The following is a 16,315-nucleotide window of genomic DNA, read 5'->3' as shown; positions in this document are numbered from 1 at the left end:
CTGTCCCTGTGCCAGGCAGCACCTCCTCCCCGCCTTAGTACCCCCAGGCTTCCTCAAATTGCTTTTTTTTTTTTAAGATTTATTTGACAGAGTTACTGAGAGGTAGACGCGCACACACACACACACACACAGGTCCTCCATCGCTGGTTCACTCCCCACATGGCTGCAATAGCCAGAGTTGAACTGATCTGAAGCCAGGAGCCAGGAGCTTCTTCTGGGTCTCCCACGCAGGTGCAGGGGCCCAGGCACTTGGGCCATCTTCTACTGATCTCGCAGGCCATAGCAGAGAGCTGGATCAGAAGTGGAGCAGCCGGGACTTGAACCAGTGCCCATACGGGATGCTGGCACTGCTGGTAGCAGCTTTACCCACGATACCACAGCGCCAGCCCCTCAGATTGCTTTTAAAGATGCCTCTGTACCCGAGGGCCTGGGTGCGAGTCCCTGCTGCACTCCCGGTTCCAGCTTCCTAAGCGCACCTGGGGCACGGAGCTGACGGCTCAAGTCCTGGGGCCCTGCACCCACGGGAGACCTGGGTGGAGTTTCCAGCCCCAGCCACGGGGAGGCATGTGGGGAGTGGACCAGCAGGTGGGCCATCTCTCTCTCTCTGTTCCTCTGCCTTTCACGTAAATAAATCCTTTTTCAGCAAACCAACAGGGCTGGGCTCCCTCTGCAGCCGGGGCGGGGGGGGGGGTGCCCCCAGCTGCCCGCGGTTCCTGGCTGTGGCTACGAGGACCCCAGCCCTCGGGGTCAGCCGTCCCTAATCCCGCACAGCCTTAGCTCGATTGCGACTTAGAAGATCTGTGTACAAACAGGGGCCTGGGGTGAGGCCGTGGATAGGATTGGGGGGAGACACAACTCGGCCCACAACAGGAGCCCGGGAGCTCAGTCTTCAGGGGCCACTGAATCTGAGCGCGCTCTCCTGCACAGGGTTAACACCTCCGGCCCAGGCCCCCCGGGCCCTCCCACACCTGCCCGGGTCCTCCCCCGGGTGGCATCGGGAAGGCCCCATGCGCGTCACACGCGGATGAGACATGTGGGGTAGGGGCTGCCAGGCCACACGGGAGGTCCTTGGAGACCCCCAGTGCCTGGATCTGGGTCTTTCCCACGCGTCCTCACGGCCCAGCAGGAAGCCCAGGGCACCGTGGCGTGGGGGAGACAGCTGGGGACAGGGGACGACCTGCAGTCCAGTCCACGATGGGGGTCCTGAGCAGGGTTTCCAGAGGCAGGTGCATCCCCCCATCCCCCCCCCAGCAGAGGTGCCCCTCGCCGTCCTGGGGGTTCGGGTGTTAGCTCTGTGTCCCTTCCTGGGGACAGGTCTGGGGTGGAGGAGGACAGTGACTGTGGGGGACAGCACCCCTAGGGGCTGCACTCCCTGTGCTCAGCACAGCGGGTGTTGGGGGGCACACACATGGCGGGGGGGGGGGCTCCCACGCTGCGTCTCACAGTCTGTACCCTTGTTTTTCCAGTGTCTTCTAAACGGTTTTCTGCCAAGGTGAGTGGGGCCGCCTGACCGCCCGCCCTGGGACGGGGGTGGGGGTGGGGGTGGGGTGGGCTGCTGGTGGGAGACCCCATCACCCCTGGGGCAGGGAGGTGAGGGGCCTGCCCAGGCAGTGCCAGCTCCAAGGCCACGTCTTCCCGTGTGCCTTACCGTTGAGCAGAGAGCAGGTGTTAAAGTTTAAAAGGCTAGATGCCAGGCAAACCGCGAGCCACGCCCTCGCTGCGTTTGTTTTAATCCGAGCTGGGGCCCAGAGGACTTCGGGGAGACGAGGTAAAAACTGAACAGGGTGCGGCACTCGCCAGAGTGCTGGGGGCACCGGGATGAGGGCGCCCCCGGCCCAGCCTCTGCCCTCCTGCGGGCGTCTGCCAGCGGGCAGGTGCACGCCGAGGGGGGTGGGGGGCTCGCTGACTGCCTCCCTCCCCCCTCAGGAGGCCTTCCGGCTCATCTACTTCACCTACCTCAACGAGGGCTTCCTGAGCCTGTGGCGCGGGAACTCGGCCACCATGGTGCGCGTGGTGCCCTACGCCGCCATCCAGTTCAGCGCGCACGAGGAGTACAAGCGGGTCCTGGGCCGCTACTACGGCTTCCGTGGAGAGTGAGGCCCCGCCCAGGCCCCGCCCCTAGAAGCCACACCCGCGGCCACGCGCCCCGCCCCTTTCCCAGCCACGCCCCACCTTCTCCAGGCCCCGCCCCTGCTGTGCACTGCACCCCTCTCCCAGTCCCGCCTGCCGCCATGCGCTACGCCTTCTCCAGCCCCCGCCCCTGCAATGAGCCCCGCCCCCCCAGCCCCAGCCCCTTGCGCGCCCCGCCTTCTCCGGGCCCCGCCCTTGCCGCATGCCCTGCCCCTCCCAGCCCCACCTACCACCAGGCACTCCACCTTCTCCAAGCCCCGCCCCTCTCCCAGCCCCGCCTGCCGCTGTGCGCCCCGCCTTCTCCAGGCCCCCCCTGCTGCGGGCCCCCTCCCAGCCACGCCCCCCGCCCACTCCCGGTGACTGTTCTCTCCATCGGGGTCCTGTCGTCCTCCCACTTCTTCGCCTTTGCCCACCTCCCCCCAGAGTTCAAATCCCAGGGCAGCAGGCCGCAGTGTCCCAGGCCCTGCGGCAGACACCTGTCCCCAGTTCTTGCAGGGAGGGAGAGCGCAGCACGCGGAGGAGACCCCGCCCCCCCCTGCGCGGCCTGCAGCCCCCTCGGTCTCACACCTCCCTCCCACCCCCCAGGAGACCTCACCCCCACCCACACCCCCTTGCGGCCTGCAGCCCCCTCGGGTCTCACACCTCCCTCCCACCTCCTTCAGAGCCCTGCCGCCTTGGCCTCGCCTCCTCGCTGGTGCCCTGGCCGGGACCACGGCCGCTTCCCTGACGTACCCCCTGGACCTGGTCAGAGCCCGCATGGCCGTGACCCCGAAGGAGATGTGAGTGCTTCAGCGGGGACTCCCCAGGGGCCGAGCCCCCTGCCCTCGGCGGCGGGGTGGGGCCGGGGCGGGGCCTGCTCTGCCCCCACAGCCCCGGGAGGCTCACCCGCCCCGCACCCCTCCCCGCAGGTACAGCAACATCTTCCACGTCTTCATCCGCATCTCCCGGGAAGAGGGGCTGAGGACCCTGTACCACGGCTTCACGCCCACCGTGCTGGGGGTCATCCCCTACGCGGGGCTCAGCTTCTTCACCTACGAAACCCTCAAGAGCCTGCACCGAGGTGAGCGGGCGGGGCCGGGGCGCGGGGGCCGGAGGGCGCGTGGCGTGCGTGTGCGCGTGCGCAGGGCGGGCACAGCGGTGCGGCTCGGCGGGCTCCCCGAGAACACGGTGCGCCCCTGCGCACCCAACATCCCGGCCCAGCCGCGGACCTAGCCCCTGAGGCGCGCAGGCGTGAGCGCTCCAGCGCTCGCCCTCTGCTGCCCCTGGCTCAAGCTAGTGGCCAGGAGCTTCCTCCGGGCCTCTGGTGCAGGTGCAGGTGCAGGTGCAGGGGCCCAAGCGCTGGGGCCATCCTCTGCTGCCTTCCCAGGCCATAGCAGGGAAGTGGAGCAGCCGGGACTCGAACCGGCGCTGCAGGCCGAGGTTTAACCTGTGCCACAGGGCCGGCCACTCTTAAGTGCATTTTCCACGTGCTTTCGGAAGGGCCCTGTGTCCCCGCGTGCGTTGGCGCGGCCCTCTGTCTCCGGCTGTGTCCTGTGGCACTGCAGGCTCCGCCCTCCCCCCCCCCCCCCCCCCCGTCCAGTCCTGCTCACAGCCTGGCGTGAGCTGTCTGCCGATTTTCTGGCTCAGCCAACACCTGGAGCTCGCGTCCCTGGGTGGGTGTGCGACCCCGTGTCCCCCCGCCCCCTCCACCTGGCCCTCCTCCCGGCCTGCTCCGGGATGGCGGCGGCTCGGAGCTCCCGTCCGCCTGCCCGTCCGTCTCCGCTCGGTTCCCGTGCGCACGCAGCCTAGACCGGGGAGGCTGTGCTTGATGTAGGTCGGGGTCAGGTTGGTCGGTCCTGGTGGGCGTGGCTTCATTTCGGGGCCAGGTGCGGAGCGCAAGGGGTGTGAGCTGTGGCTCCCGTATCTTAGGGCTGCATCCCACGCTGCTTTGTACTTCGGAGAAAGTTGCTTCTGGATTTTGCTCAAAAAGGAGGGATGCGCAGGGGAGCCGGTGCAGCCTGGGGTGCGCGTGTGCACGCACGCACGCGCGGGGAGGTGCGCAGCCCCGGCGGCGCGCTCAGAGCCACTCGCGCCTCTCGCCCTGCAGAGTACAGCGGCCGCCGGCAGCCCTACCCCTTCGAGCGCATGATCTTCGGGGCCTGCGCCGGCCTCATCGGGCAGTCGGCCTCGTACCCGCTCGACGTGGTGCGGCGGCGCATGCAGACGGCGGGCGTCACGGGCCACCCTCGCGCCTCCATCGTGGGCACGCTGCGCACCATCGTGCGGGAGGAGGGCGCCGTGCGCGGCCTGTACAAGGGCCTGAGCATGAACTGGCTCAAGGGCCCCATCGCCGTGGGCATTAGCTTCACCACCTTCGACCTCACGCAGATCCTGCTGCGGCGCCTGCAGAGCTAGGGGCCCGCAGCGCGGGCGGGGAACCGAGCCCACGGAACAAGGGCGCGCGCGCGCATGCGCGTGGCTCAGCCCCGGGAGCCTGGTCTGGGCCCTTGGTGGAAACGAACTGGCGGGCCTGGGCTCCGAGCCCACAGGGCCAGGCGCGAAACGGGGGCCTTCAAGTGCAATGTGGGGTGGGGGTGGAGGGGGTCTCCGGGAGTGGGGGCCGCCTCTAGGGGGTGTGGCCTGAAAGGTTAGCCCCGTCCCGGGCACCCTGTTTGCTGGGGGGCCGTATTGCTGCTGTGAGTGACCCCGGTCCCGCCCGCTGGCTCAGAGCCGGGCCCTCCTCCTCCCCCTCCCGACTGTGTGCGTGGCAGAACTCTGGCCGGGATGGGACGAGCCTCGTGTTCAGCTTCAGCTCCCAACGCAGCCCCGCCCCGCCTGTCCTGCCTTCGCCATTGCTGCCCAGGTGACAGCCGTCGGGGGTGGGCTGGGGGCGGAGCCGGTGCCTGCCCCTGCCCTGTTTGTAACGTTCCCCGGGAGGGTCTTGCTCCTTCCACGATGCCCGCCCCACACAATGGTGTCAGGGTCTGGTCTGGCTCCCAGCCTGGGGGGCATCTGCCGCAAACAGCCCCCAGGTCCCAGCCCTCTGCCCAGCCGCGGCACCCGTGGGTCCCTACGCAGACCCAGCCATTGAGGACGACAATGGCTTGGATTTCCATGCGTGGAGCACACAGGCGGCTGGGACCCTGGCCCTCCGCACGTGGGATAGGGAACACGGAGGAGTCGAGGGCCCTGGGGGCACCCCCATCTCCTAACGTTTGGGGACTATCTGGTGGCTGTGTTTCACCAGGCTCAGCGGCCGCCTGGTGGAAAGGGACCCGCACACGTGCGCCCCCTCCTTCTCCCGCCATGGAGCCACTGGTGTGAAAACCCCTCGTGGGCCATCCCCAATCGCAGCCCCAGCTTCCCCGCGTGGGTCCTGTGGCTGAGCTGCTCGCGCCCCCTCTCGGCCTTGCCCGGCTCTGCAGGCGAGGAGGCGGGGCGCCCCTCCCGGAGCCTGGAGCGGGACCGAGTGAGGGCGGGGGGCGCAGGCACTGGGGACCCTCCTCTGGGCCCCAGGCCGCCGCCCCTGGGCGGGAGTTCTATTTTGATGCCATGAAGATACTTTGTTTATATATAATGTTTATATATTTTAAAGATTTGTGCCAAGAGTATATTTAATAAAAATCCGAATGACTTCTCCTCCCGCTCACGTCTCCTCTTCTTCAGGTCCGACCCCCGGGCCTTTGCAAAGCTCCAAATAGGCTGCAGGTCTGACACTTACAGGTTTATTTATTCCAAAAGCAAAGTAACAGATCCTTCATCCATGGAGTCGCTCCCCAGATGCCCCCAACAGCCAGGGCTGGGCCAGGCCCGCCCTCCGGTCCCCCACGGGGCACTGGGCCCCTCCTGCTGCCTCTCAGGTGCAGGGTGGGGAGTGGAGCAGCGGGGACTCGAGCCACTGCAGTCGGGGTGCCGCTGTCCCAGCCCCCATCCCTCCTCCTACCATCTCAGCCCCCCGAAGCCCACGTGGGCCCCACTCGGCCCCCCGCACCGGGGCCCAGGGCCGTGCGTTTCCGGGCGGAGGCCGGGTGTGGCCGCGGCTCAGGCACTGCGGTGAACGGCGCAGGCCCCAGCCCCGTGTTGCAGCCGGGGGCAGACCCCGAGGCGCGCGAGGGCCCAGGGCCGGGCTGCGGGGCTGCAGGCAGCTAGGAGCCGGCCAGGTGCTGGTGGAAGTAGAGGCCGAAGAGGCTGGACAGCAGCTGGCAGGCCGCCGTCCACCAGATGAGGTAGGCCAGGAGCCCGCGGAGGAAGAGCGGCGAGAGCAGCCCGCCCAGGGCACCCGCGATGCGCGCCGCCGTCTCTCGGGCCTCGTCTTCCCCCAGGCCCAGTGGCTGGGCGCTGAGGGCGGGCGGGGCCGGGGACAGCTGAGGGGCCGGGCCCAGGCCCCAGGAGTAACCACCTGCGAGAGGAGGCGCACATGGAGGTGAGGGGTGGGGTGGCCGGAGCCCCTTCCCTCCCTGCACCCCCAGACCACTTCCACTGAGGGCTGACTCCCGCCCAGGCCCCGCCCCTTCCAGGAGACCCCGCCCAGGCCCCACCCTTACCCACACTAAGCCCCGCCCCTTCCCAGGCCCCGCCCCTTCCAGGAGGCCCCCGCCCAGGCTCCACCCTCACCCACGCTAAGCCCCGCCCCGCCCTCACCTAAGGACTTGAGCAGCAGTGTGCAGTAGAGCGTGAGGATGAGCGGCGTCAGGTACTGCAGGCTCACCACCGTCACGTAGCAGTACACGCGGACCACCTGCTGGGCACGGAGCGGCGGGGGTGGGCGCGGGCCCCTCCCCGAGCGCCCCAGGCGCCCGCCCGGCCCGGGGCGCCCCCGTACCCGCCGCTGGATCTCGCGGGCCTCGATGCGGCCGGCCTCCTTGCGCAGCTGCTCCACGCGGGCTTTGGCCAGGCACAAGTAGGCCTGCAGGTGGGGCCGCGTGACGGCCAGGCGCAGCAGGCACAGCGCCACCAGCACCCACAGGCGCGCCGAGTCGAAGGCCGCGTCCGACAGCCTGGGCAGAGGCAGCGAGGGCACGGGGTTGGGGGGGGTCCCCCTGCCCCACCGCAGCCTCAGGGCCCGGAGCACGGGGTGGGGGCAGCTGCTCCCCTCCCAGCCCCTCCCGGCACGCACAGGGAGACGGACGCCCCGCCGAGGGGCGCCTGCTGCAGGAAGTCCCGCGCGATGGGCCGGGTCCAGAGCCACAAGATGATCACGGGAGACAGGAAGCTGGTGTGCAGCAGCAACCTGGGCGGCAGGGCGGGGCCGAGTGAGGCCCCGCCCCCGCCCCGCCCCGGGCGCCCTGGTCCCTCCCCGCCAGCCGGGCGGCCCACGTAACTGCAGCAGAGGCCGGTCCTCCGACATGGTGAGCGCGTCCCTGTGGGTCTGAGCCAGCCGCAGCCCGGGGAAGGTGAGGAAGGCGCCCAGCACGGAACCCGCGGCCGCCAGCCCCACGCGGATGGCCAGCTTGGCCACGGGGAGTCTGGGGGTGGGGAACAGCAGGTCAGAGCCCCTGCAGCCCGTGGGCACCCAGGGAGACCACCAGCCTGCCCCCCCAAGACTCACGCCCAGTCCCAGCCTTGGTCCTGCAGAAGTGGCTCCAAGCTCTGGGTCATGCTGGCCAGGCCTGGGGAGAGACGGGAGGAGGGAAGTGGCTCCCCCAGAGCGACTGTGCCCATGGGGGCCAGGAAGACCCCCCCAGGCCGCAGGGGCCCCTCTCTACGCCCGTGGGGGCCAGGCGCTCGGCCAGGCAGGAGGGCCACTTCGTATCCTGCTGGGACTTCCAAGTCTGAGCTTCTGGATTCTTCCAGGAACTGGGGTGGGGGGGGTGGGGGGGATGAAAGGTTCCCACGGGAGGAGCTGAAGTCCTCAGCTCAGCACCCAAGTTTTTCCCACAGACCAAGGGCAAATCAAACAGGAGCTCGCTGCCCCCAACCACCACCAGGGCGAGGCAGCAGCAGGAGACAGAAAGGTAAGGTAGGCTCCGAGGACCTGGAGAGGAGGGCAGAGGCGGGGCAGGCGGGCATGCAAAGGGACAAGAACCCGGCTGCGGAGTGACGCGTCCTTAGACAGCAGCGCTCGGAGGAGGGGCTGGCGGACTGGCCGAGGGGCTGGGCGCGGCGAGGGGACTCGCAGGCAAGACCAGGGCCCAGCCGCCAGGGCTCAGGGCGAGCGGAGAGGAGTGAAGAGGTGGGGTCATCGGGAGGGGGCGACTGAGAGCCGAGGATCCCCTGACCAGGGCAGCAGGGAGAAATCCAGCCTGGCGTCACTCACTGGGGCGCGCCCCTGACCCAGAGACCACAGAGACTAGCCAGCTGTGTGTGTGTGTGTGTTTAAAGATTTGGTTATTTGAAAGGCAGCGGGACAGGATGACACCTCTGACATAAGGGAACTAGAAGGCAGAAAGAAAAGGGATGTTGAAAAGACACAGGGGGCCGGCGCTGTGGCGTATCGGGTAGAGCCGCCACCTGCAGCGCCAGCATCCCACATGGGCGCCAGTTCGAGTCCCAGCTGCTCCACTTCCGATCCAGCTCTGAGTCTCCGAATGCCTATACTTGACATATCTTTTTAACAGTTTTATTTACTCAATTAAGAGGCAAAGAGACAGATCTGCCATCTACTGGTTCACTCCTAAAAGCCCACCATAGCTAGTGCCAGACCAGGCCAAAGCTGGGAGCCGGGAGCTCCATCCAGGTCACCCTGTGGCTGGCAGGGGCCCGAGGACTCTGCCAGGGCCCACACAAGCAGGAAGCTGGAATCAGGAGCCAGGGCATGAAATCCAGGCGGCCAGCCGGGGGAGGCAGGCTTCCCATGGGCAGGCTGAGCAGTCACCTCTATGGCATTTTAGACATTCATGTAATGATCAGCTGGTTCCATAAGACAAGACACAGGCTGCCCTTGCGGTGCAGTGGGGGAGGCTGGAGCTGCAACCAGACATCCCACAGGGGTGCCAGTTCGAGTCCCTGCTGCTCCACTTCCAATCCAGCTCCCTGCTAATGCGCCTGGGAAAGCAGCAGAGGGTGGCCCAAGTGCCTGGGCCCCTGCACCCGCGTGCCCTGTGTGGGCGCCCAATTGAAGTCCTGGCTCTGCTCCCAGTCCCAGCTCCCAGTGAGACACCCGGGCAGGCGTAAGTGCTTGGGCCCCTGATGCCCACCCGGGAGACCTGGATTGGCCTCCAGACTTCTGGCTTTAGCCTGGCCGTGCGGCCACCTGGGGAGGGACCCCGTGGTGCTCTATAATCCAGTTACGCAAGAAGGGAAGGACCAAGGAGATAAATGAAAAACCAAGAACTGGGGGACGGGGGGAAACCCTTGCAACTTCTACCACAAAGGATAAGTTCCTCAATATACAAAGAGCTCCTAGGCCGGCGCCGCGGCTCACTAGGCTAATCCTCCGCCTGCGGCACCGGCACACCGGGTTCTAGTCCCGGTTGGGGCGCCAATCCTGTCCCGGTTGCCCCTCTTCCAGGCCAGCTCTCTGCTGTGGCCAGGGAGTGCAGTGGAGGATGGCCCAAGTGCTTGGGCCCTGCACCCCATGGGAGACCAGGAGAAGCACCTGGCTCCTGCCTTCAGATCAGCGCGATGCGCCGGCTGCAGCGCGCCTACCGCGGCGGCCACTGGAGGGTGAACCAACGGCAAAAAGGAAGACCTTTCTCTCTGTCTCCCTCTACTGTCCACTCTGCCTGTCAAAAAATAAATAAATAAAAGAGCTCCTACAAATCAATACAAGGGCAGCCGCCCAGGTCTTTAAAAGGTGGGTGACAGAAATAACAGCCTTTTTCCAACATGTGAAACGTTGCTCAACCTCACTTGTACTTCGGGCTTCAGATCACTTGCAGAGCTGGAGAACACGTGGGGAAACATTGTTGCCTGAAGTAGAACTGGCAACATAGCATGGCCTTGTGCAGGGACACCGCCCGGGGCCATTCCTGCAACAGTGTCTCCTAGCGACAGCCCGAGACAAGCCGGAAGAGGAGCCTGGCTCCGTCTGTCACCACCGGTCCCAGAACTGAACAAAACCACACTGGACAGCCACTCCGCGCCGTGGTGACGGCAGGTGCGCAGCAGCGCGGCCACCAGGGCCACCGCCAGCATTGGCGCGGGGTCCCCTGCACCCCAGGTTCCCTCTGGGGGGAACAGAGAAGGAAGGCGATCGTCCTCCACGCCTGCTACCCTGGACCTCTCTCGGGGTGGCGGTGAGCACGGACTGGCACGGGACAGACGCAGCCCCGTGCGGAGCCGTCACAGCCGCGGACACGGCCCCTCGTCCCCAGCGCCCACAGCCAGCCCCGGCGACAGCCTGGGGCCCCAGCGCCCACCCCTCCACGCACCTGGCTCCAGGCCCAGCTCCAAGGTCTCCTCCCGCACCACCTGCACCAGCATGGCCAGCATGAGGAACAGGAAGGCGAAGGCGAGGCAGACCGAGCGCTCGCCGCCCTCCTCGGCGCCGAAGTACAGCCGGGTCACCGTCAGGAACATCTTGCTGGGGGCGGAGCTAAGGAAGCCTGGCAGGCAGGCAGGGGGCGGCCCCTCCGCCAGGGACCCCTCCCACCCACCACCCCCCATCCCCACCTCGGAGTGCAGATCGGCCCCAGGCCTGGGGGTAGCAGTCTGCGGGGTGTGGCTGGGCAGTGACCTCATCAGCGGCTGCAGCCAATCAGGAAAGGCCCCCAGTCCCAGTCGGCACACCCCCCGTGGGTAACAGGCCCCCAGCCCTATTCACATCCCCTCCGCGGGCGCACTTCCAAATCTTCACGGGGAGTGGGCTGAAAGGTAAGTTTAGGAGCAGGTGTTCGGCACGGAGTCAAGATGCTGCCCGGGCCACACGCATCCGACAGCGGGAGTGCCAGGGTTCAGTGCCGCCCTACCTCAGCCCAGCTCCCTGCGCATGCGCACCCTGCGAGGCAGCAGGTGAGGGCGCAAATGCTTGGGCCCCTGCCACCCAGGTGGGAGACCCAGGTGGAGCTCCTGGTTCCTGGCTTCAGCCTGGTCTGGCCCTGGCCGCTGTGGGCATTTGGGGAGTGAACCAGCAGGTGGGAGATCTCTCTATGACGCTCTGCCTTTGAATGAACGAATATTCAGTAAAATAGAACGATAAATCAGAGCGGGTATCTGACTCAGCCGAGAAGATACCGCTTGGGACGCCGGGTTGGAGTTCCGGCTCCATTCCCGATCCCAGCTCCCCGCGGATGTGTGGTGGCCTGGGACACAGCAGGGCCAGGGCCTGGGCCCCAGCCGCCCGCATGGGAGACCTGGATGGAGGTCTGGGCCCCCGACTTTGGCCTGATCCAGGCCCAGCTGTCTAAATTTTTATTTGAAATCCAGAGAGTAGGGGGTAGAGGGAGGGAGGGGGAAGAGAGCGAGGCAGAGAGAGGGAGGGAGAGAGAGAGAGAGAGAGAGAGAGAGAGAGAGGGAGGTCTTCTGCCCACTGGTTCACTCCCCAAATGCCAGTAACAGCCAGGGCTGGGCCAAGCCAAGGCCAGGAGCCAGGAGCCCCATCTGGGTCTCCCATATGGGTGGCGGGAGCCCAGGTGCTTGGACCATCTTCCACTGCTCTGTTCCCAGGGAACCGGAACAGAATCAGAGCAGCAGGGACTTGAACCCGCGTTCTGAGATACTGGTCTTGCAGGGGTGGCTTAACCCACTGTACCACAATCCCGGCCCACAATTTTTTTTTTCTTTAAAGAGATTTGAGAGGTAGAGTTGCAGAAAGAGAGGAAGAGAGAGGTCTTCCATCCGCTGGTTCACTCCCCTACAAGTGGCCACAACAGCCAGGGCTGGGCTGATCCAAAGCCAGGAGCTTCCTCCAGGTCTCCCACGTGGGTGCAGGGCCCAAGCACTCGGGCCATCCTCCACTGCCTTCCCAGGCCATAGCAGAGAGCTGGACCGGAAGTGGAGTGGCCAGGACTTGAACCGGCATCCATATGGGATGCTGGCGCCGTGGGCAGAGGCTTAGCCTACTGTGCCATAGCGCCGGCCCTGGCCTCAAGTTACTGACAAGTTTATTCTGGTACCGGAACATTTTAAAACCCAGATGGTTTTTTCATCCTGTGCATTTTCCATGAACTTTTTGGAGATCCCCACCCCCCACACACACACACAGCACCCTGCCCCTCCCATGCAGGGGGCTTTCGGGAACCAGTGTGGGTTTCCAGATGGCTCTGTCCCTGCCAGCCCGCGGGAGTGCCACCTCTGCACCGTCTCAGGACGGGCTCCCAAGTCCCCCGCTGTCTGCTCTCTGCAGCCTAACGAAGACGGGCAGCGGGGGCCGGCACCCCATGGGCACTCTGTCCCTCCCTCACCCCCGGTGCAGCAGGGGATGGCCGGCCCCGCAGGGAGGGGCAGCCCGGGCCCACGCCCACGCCCAGGCAGGATACATGGAGAAGGCCACGGTGAGCAGGCACCAGAAGAGGGCGATGTTGGCCTCCTTGGCCGGGCCCAGCACGTAGTAGTAGAGCTCCGTGAAGACGTACACGCCGCCCGAGTACACGGCGAAGTCCACGAACCACTGGTACTCCAGGAAGAAGCGCAGGACTGCGGGGGGCCGCCGCTCAGCCTCCACCCCGCCCACCCGGGGGCCGCCCACCCCCACCCGCGACGGGGCTGCGCCGTTACCCAGGGCGTCCACGGCGGTGAGCGGGCAGGTCTCCAGCTGGAACGGGGCGTCGCGGGGCACCGAGAGCGGCTTCTCATCACCTAGGCCGTTGGCCCACCTGCGCAGCGAGGAGGGGCCCGGGGAGCGGGCACCCCGCCTGTCGCTCAGGGCGGCCCTGCCCACGCCTTGGAAGGAAGCTCCGGCCCCAGCCTGGACCCTCTATGCACACTGGGGGTGGGACGACCTTGGGCGCCCCCTCCCGGCCTCAGCAAAGCTGTCCCCAGAAAGATGCCCTCACCCCGGGGTAGGGGCTGCCGCACCCCCCATCCCCGCACCCCGGGCGGCAGCTCACTCACCGCTCCCTCCGGCCCCTGGGCCTCTGCCTCCCCGCCAGGGCCCGGAGCTCCTCCTCGGACGGGTGCTTGTACCGGAACAGACTGGGCGCAAAGATGGGCAGTCAGGAGAGCTGCGGCAGGGGGCGATCGAGGCGGTGAGCCCCAAATCCCAGGGCGGACCCGGGCTGGAGCAGGGGGAACCCGGGAGGTGCTGGCCAAGGCGTGGGCTGGGGCCCCACAGCCGGGGGAGGGGGGATTCTGGGTCACAGACCCAGGCCGAGCGTGCTCAGGGGGGATCCCGCACACCCCCGAAGCTGCCGGCTAACTCTGTGTCTTCCTAGGGAGAGAACTCAAAGCAATGCCTCTAGAGAGGCAGGGCGGGGCCCAGAGGGGGCGTGGCTCGGGAAGGCTCCTCCCACCGGCCCGCCCCCTGGCTGGGGCTCCTCCCACCGGCGCCGGGCTCACCTGCCACTGCAGAGCAGCCACCTTGCAAAGGAGCAGTGCGGGGCCAGCCGGTGCATGAGTGTGGCCGTGAACAAGGTCACCACCAGCTGCACGCCGAGGACCGCCTGCAGGGAGGGGACAGGACCGGCGGCGGCCGGAAGGTCACATGCCCTCCCCTCCCTCGGAACCCAGGCTATTTATAGAACCAGCCAGGTGTCTGGTTCCAGCAGCTGCTGGGGTGGGGACCGGGACGGGGCGGGGGGGGGGGGGAGCGGCATCGTAGTTGAGGGGCTCCGGTGCGCCCAGGAACCAAGGACCCCCTCCCCCAGCACCCCCATCAGAGGCCCAGCCCCAGCTGGAGCCGGCTGGAGTGGAACCATCTCCCCGGCAGCCGGCCCGGCACGCCCAGGGACTGCCCCTCGGCTCCACCCCCCTCCAGCTCCCCGCCAACCACGTGGGGAGCGAGCTTCCACCGAGAGACCTCAAGGAGTCTGCAGGAAATGGAATTCAGCAACGTTTATTTGGATGCAAAAATTTAAAAAGTGCGTGCCTGGTTTTCCCATCATATTCATGTTTCATGACTTTTGATGACCAGTGTATGCACGAATTTTTTTTTTTTTCACCAAGACAATGTTTTTTGAATCCCATTTCCACGAACGTTTTTTAAAAGTTCAGACCGGAAGTGGAGCAGCCGGGACTCGAACCGGTGCCCATGTGGGATGCTGGCGTCACCCTAAGTGACTTCCTTAGAAACCCAGCTCCTTGGAAAGCCGCTCCCTGTCTCCGTATACACAACTGAGCGGAATGAATGATCTTTTAATTAGGACCCTCTCCTCCCCGCTCATTCTACCTAACAACCTTTTAGACGCATTTTCCTCTGCTGAGCGGCATGGGGTTTTCCCGCCGAGAGGCAGAGGGCTCCGGGTCGCTACCAGTAATAATTATGCAATTATGCAAAACACGCGCTCAGGGGAGCCACCTGTTTGGGTTCCAGATCGCAATCAGCAGCTACAAAGAAACCAAGCTACTCTGGCATTAAACTAAAATGATCGCTAAGGGGAGTCTTTAATCAGGCAAACGCTGCCGCGTGGCGGGCACCCGGCGGAGCCCGGAATTCAGAACCGCGGCTGAGAAATCCACCATTAAAATGGCCACAGCGCTTCCGCCCCGCTGGGGACACCGGCGGCCCCTATCAGAGGACCTGGGTTCAAATCCAGCTCCTGGCTCCAGCCCCTGGCTAACCCGCACCCTGGGAGGCAGCAGTAATGGCCCAAGCCCTTGGGCCCCTGCACCCCCGGGAGACCCGGATGGAGCTCCTGGCTCCTGGCTTTGGCCTGGCCCAGCCCCAGCTGCTGCGGGCATTTGGAGAGTGACCCCGCAGAGGGAAGCTCTCTCCCCCACGCATTCAAATGAAATCTATTCACAGTTTTTAGATTATGGAATCGACTCACAGAACCTTTTCTCATGCCTGCGACTTGTAAACAAATCAGAAATTTTTCAGTAATAAAATGAGGTTGGCAGTGCCAACCTCCATAGGGCGGGTGGAGGAGGGGCGTCAGCGGCCCCCTCCAGGCCCAGTGGGTGGGGCCACAGACTTCGGCCCCCTCCCCAGGATCTGCAGCACCGCCCACCTGCCGAGGTGCAAACCTCAGAGCCTTGGGCTGCCCCAGCCTGGGACCCCAGCACAGCGGCACCTGCAGCCCGGACCCCACACACACACACACACACACCGGCCCATCACGCCCCCAGGCCGGGCACTCCGCAGGTGCAGCCCCAGGTCAGCCTCCAACTCCACTCCCGCAGCCTGCAAGGCCAGGTGGGGGCCCCGCTGGCCCCCAGCCCTCCCTGCACTCAGTGGCTCAGGCCCCAGGGGTCCACCCCGCCGCCCGGGACCGGGGACTCTCCCTCGCCGACCCAGCCACAGCCTAGAACCTCCAGGGCTGGGGCCTAGGGCGCCTGGGATAGGAGGGAGGGAGGCGGGGCAGACGCCTCCCCCGACCCCCCAGGGTCTTCTGGAACCTTCCAGGTAGCCCGCGTCCCTCCCCTGGACCTATGATCGTCACCCCCCAGCTCAGACGTCGCTGCCCCCGGCCCGGAGGGCGCTCCTCTTCCAACGACCCCTCCCGCAGCGCCCACCTGCAGCGCCGCTCCGGGGACCCCCCTCCCCAGGCAGGGCCAGGACACCGTGCACCCCCTGACCCTCCCTCTGCCCAGGCCGGCCCTCTCAGGGGCTGCGGGGCCTCGGGGGGTCGGGGTCAGGGGTCCCCGTCCCGCCCCCGACCACGAGCGCCGGGCGCTTGAGACCTTTCACCCTCTCTGCGGACATCCAGGCCCCCTCGACCCGGCCCGGGCTTTCTCTTAGCTCCCTGCCACATTCCCCATTCCCGCAGGGACCCCCCCACACCCAGGTCCCTGGGGTCCCCCCCCCTACACAGCGGGACCAAAGCTCACCATGTCGCCGACCGGAGCGCAGCGCGCGCACCCCCTCGGCACGCCCAGGGAATTTAACCAATCAGAGCCCTCACTCTGCTATGACGAGCAGCCCACGCGACCAATCATCGGGCCGCGAGCTGTCCAATCGCGAGGGACGAGGCAGTCGCTCGCGCTGTACGCCGGGAGTTGTAGTTCGCACGCGCGGGGCGAGCCTGGGCGCGGGTTCGGGTGGCTGCTGCGTCCAGGACACCCGCGTGGCTGACCGCCCCGGGGCGCAGACCCCTCAGCGGCGCTTTTCGCAGAGGTTGGCCGCGAAGACGCCCATCCGCTCCCACACTGCCGCTGCGGAACAGTGCCGGGGGTAGACCCGCCTGGTTCGAGAACATTCCACAAGGACCCCCTGCCCGTGCACACCCGG

At 66.5% G+C, this 16,315-nt stretch overlaps 2 protein-coding genes across 3 annotated transcripts in view; one reads left to right on the top strand and one right to left on the bottom strand.

Annotated features, from left to right (window-relative positions):
• The window catches only part of SLC25A42 (solute carrier family 25 member 42), a 30,532-nt gene extending 24,800 nt beyond the window's left edge, over nucleotides 1-5,732 (top strand). Inside the window, exons 4-8 of the mRNA XM_062178712.1 lie at nucleotides 1,467-1,492; nucleotides 1,927-2,093; nucleotides 2,793-2,909; nucleotides 3,039-3,190; nucleotides 4,217-5,732. Of these exons, the coding sequence (XP_062034696.1) occupies nucleotides 1,467-1,492; nucleotides 1,927-2,093; nucleotides 2,793-2,909; nucleotides 3,039-3,190; nucleotides 4,217-4,524 (770 nt within the window). The 3' untranslated portion in view covers nucleotides 4,525-5,732. The remainder of the gene's footprint in view (nucleotides 1-1,466; nucleotides 1,493-1,926; nucleotides 2,094-2,792; nucleotides 2,910-3,038; nucleotides 3,191-4,216) is intronic.
• Nucleotides 5,733-5,812: 80 nt separating this feature from the next.
• Nucleotides 5,813-15,952, bottom strand: TMEM161A (transmembrane protein 161A). 2 transcript variants are annotated; one of them, XM_062178710.1, is made up of 12 exons: nucleotides 15,916-15,952; nucleotides 13,486-13,589; nucleotides 13,042-13,122; nucleotides 12,706-12,803; nucleotides 12,468-12,624; nucleotides 10,422-10,573; nucleotides 7,658-7,718; nucleotides 7,431-7,574; nucleotides 7,226-7,339; nucleotides 6,932-7,106; nucleotides 6,751-6,850; nucleotides 5,813-6,508 (listed from the first exon to the last, which is right to left on the bottom strand). In XM_062178710.1, the coding sequence occupies exons 1-12, from the start codon at nucleotides 15,916-15,918 to the stop codon at nucleotides 6,255-6,257; spliced, it is 1,443 nt and encodes a 480-aa protein (XP_062034694.1). In that variant the 5' UTR covers nucleotides 15,919-15,952; the 3' UTR covers nucleotides 5,813-6,254. The 2 variants fall into 2 exon arrangements, with proteins under 2 accessions (XP_062034694.1, XP_062034695.1); XM_062178711.1 differs by having other exon boundaries at nucleotides 6,751-6,847.
• Nucleotides 15,953-16,315: the final 363 nt, after the last annotated feature.

This window comes from Lepus europaeus, chromosome 20 (assembly GCF_033115175.1).
Source record: "Lepus europaeus isolate LE1 chromosome 20, mLepTim1.pri, whole genome shotgun sequence".
Classification (NCBI taxonomy): Eukaryota; Metazoa; Chordata; class Mammalia; order Lagomorpha; family Leporidae; genus Lepus; species Lepus europaeus.
Note: the sequence above shows the minus strand (reverse complement) of the source record. Positions and strands in the feature narration are given on the sequence as shown.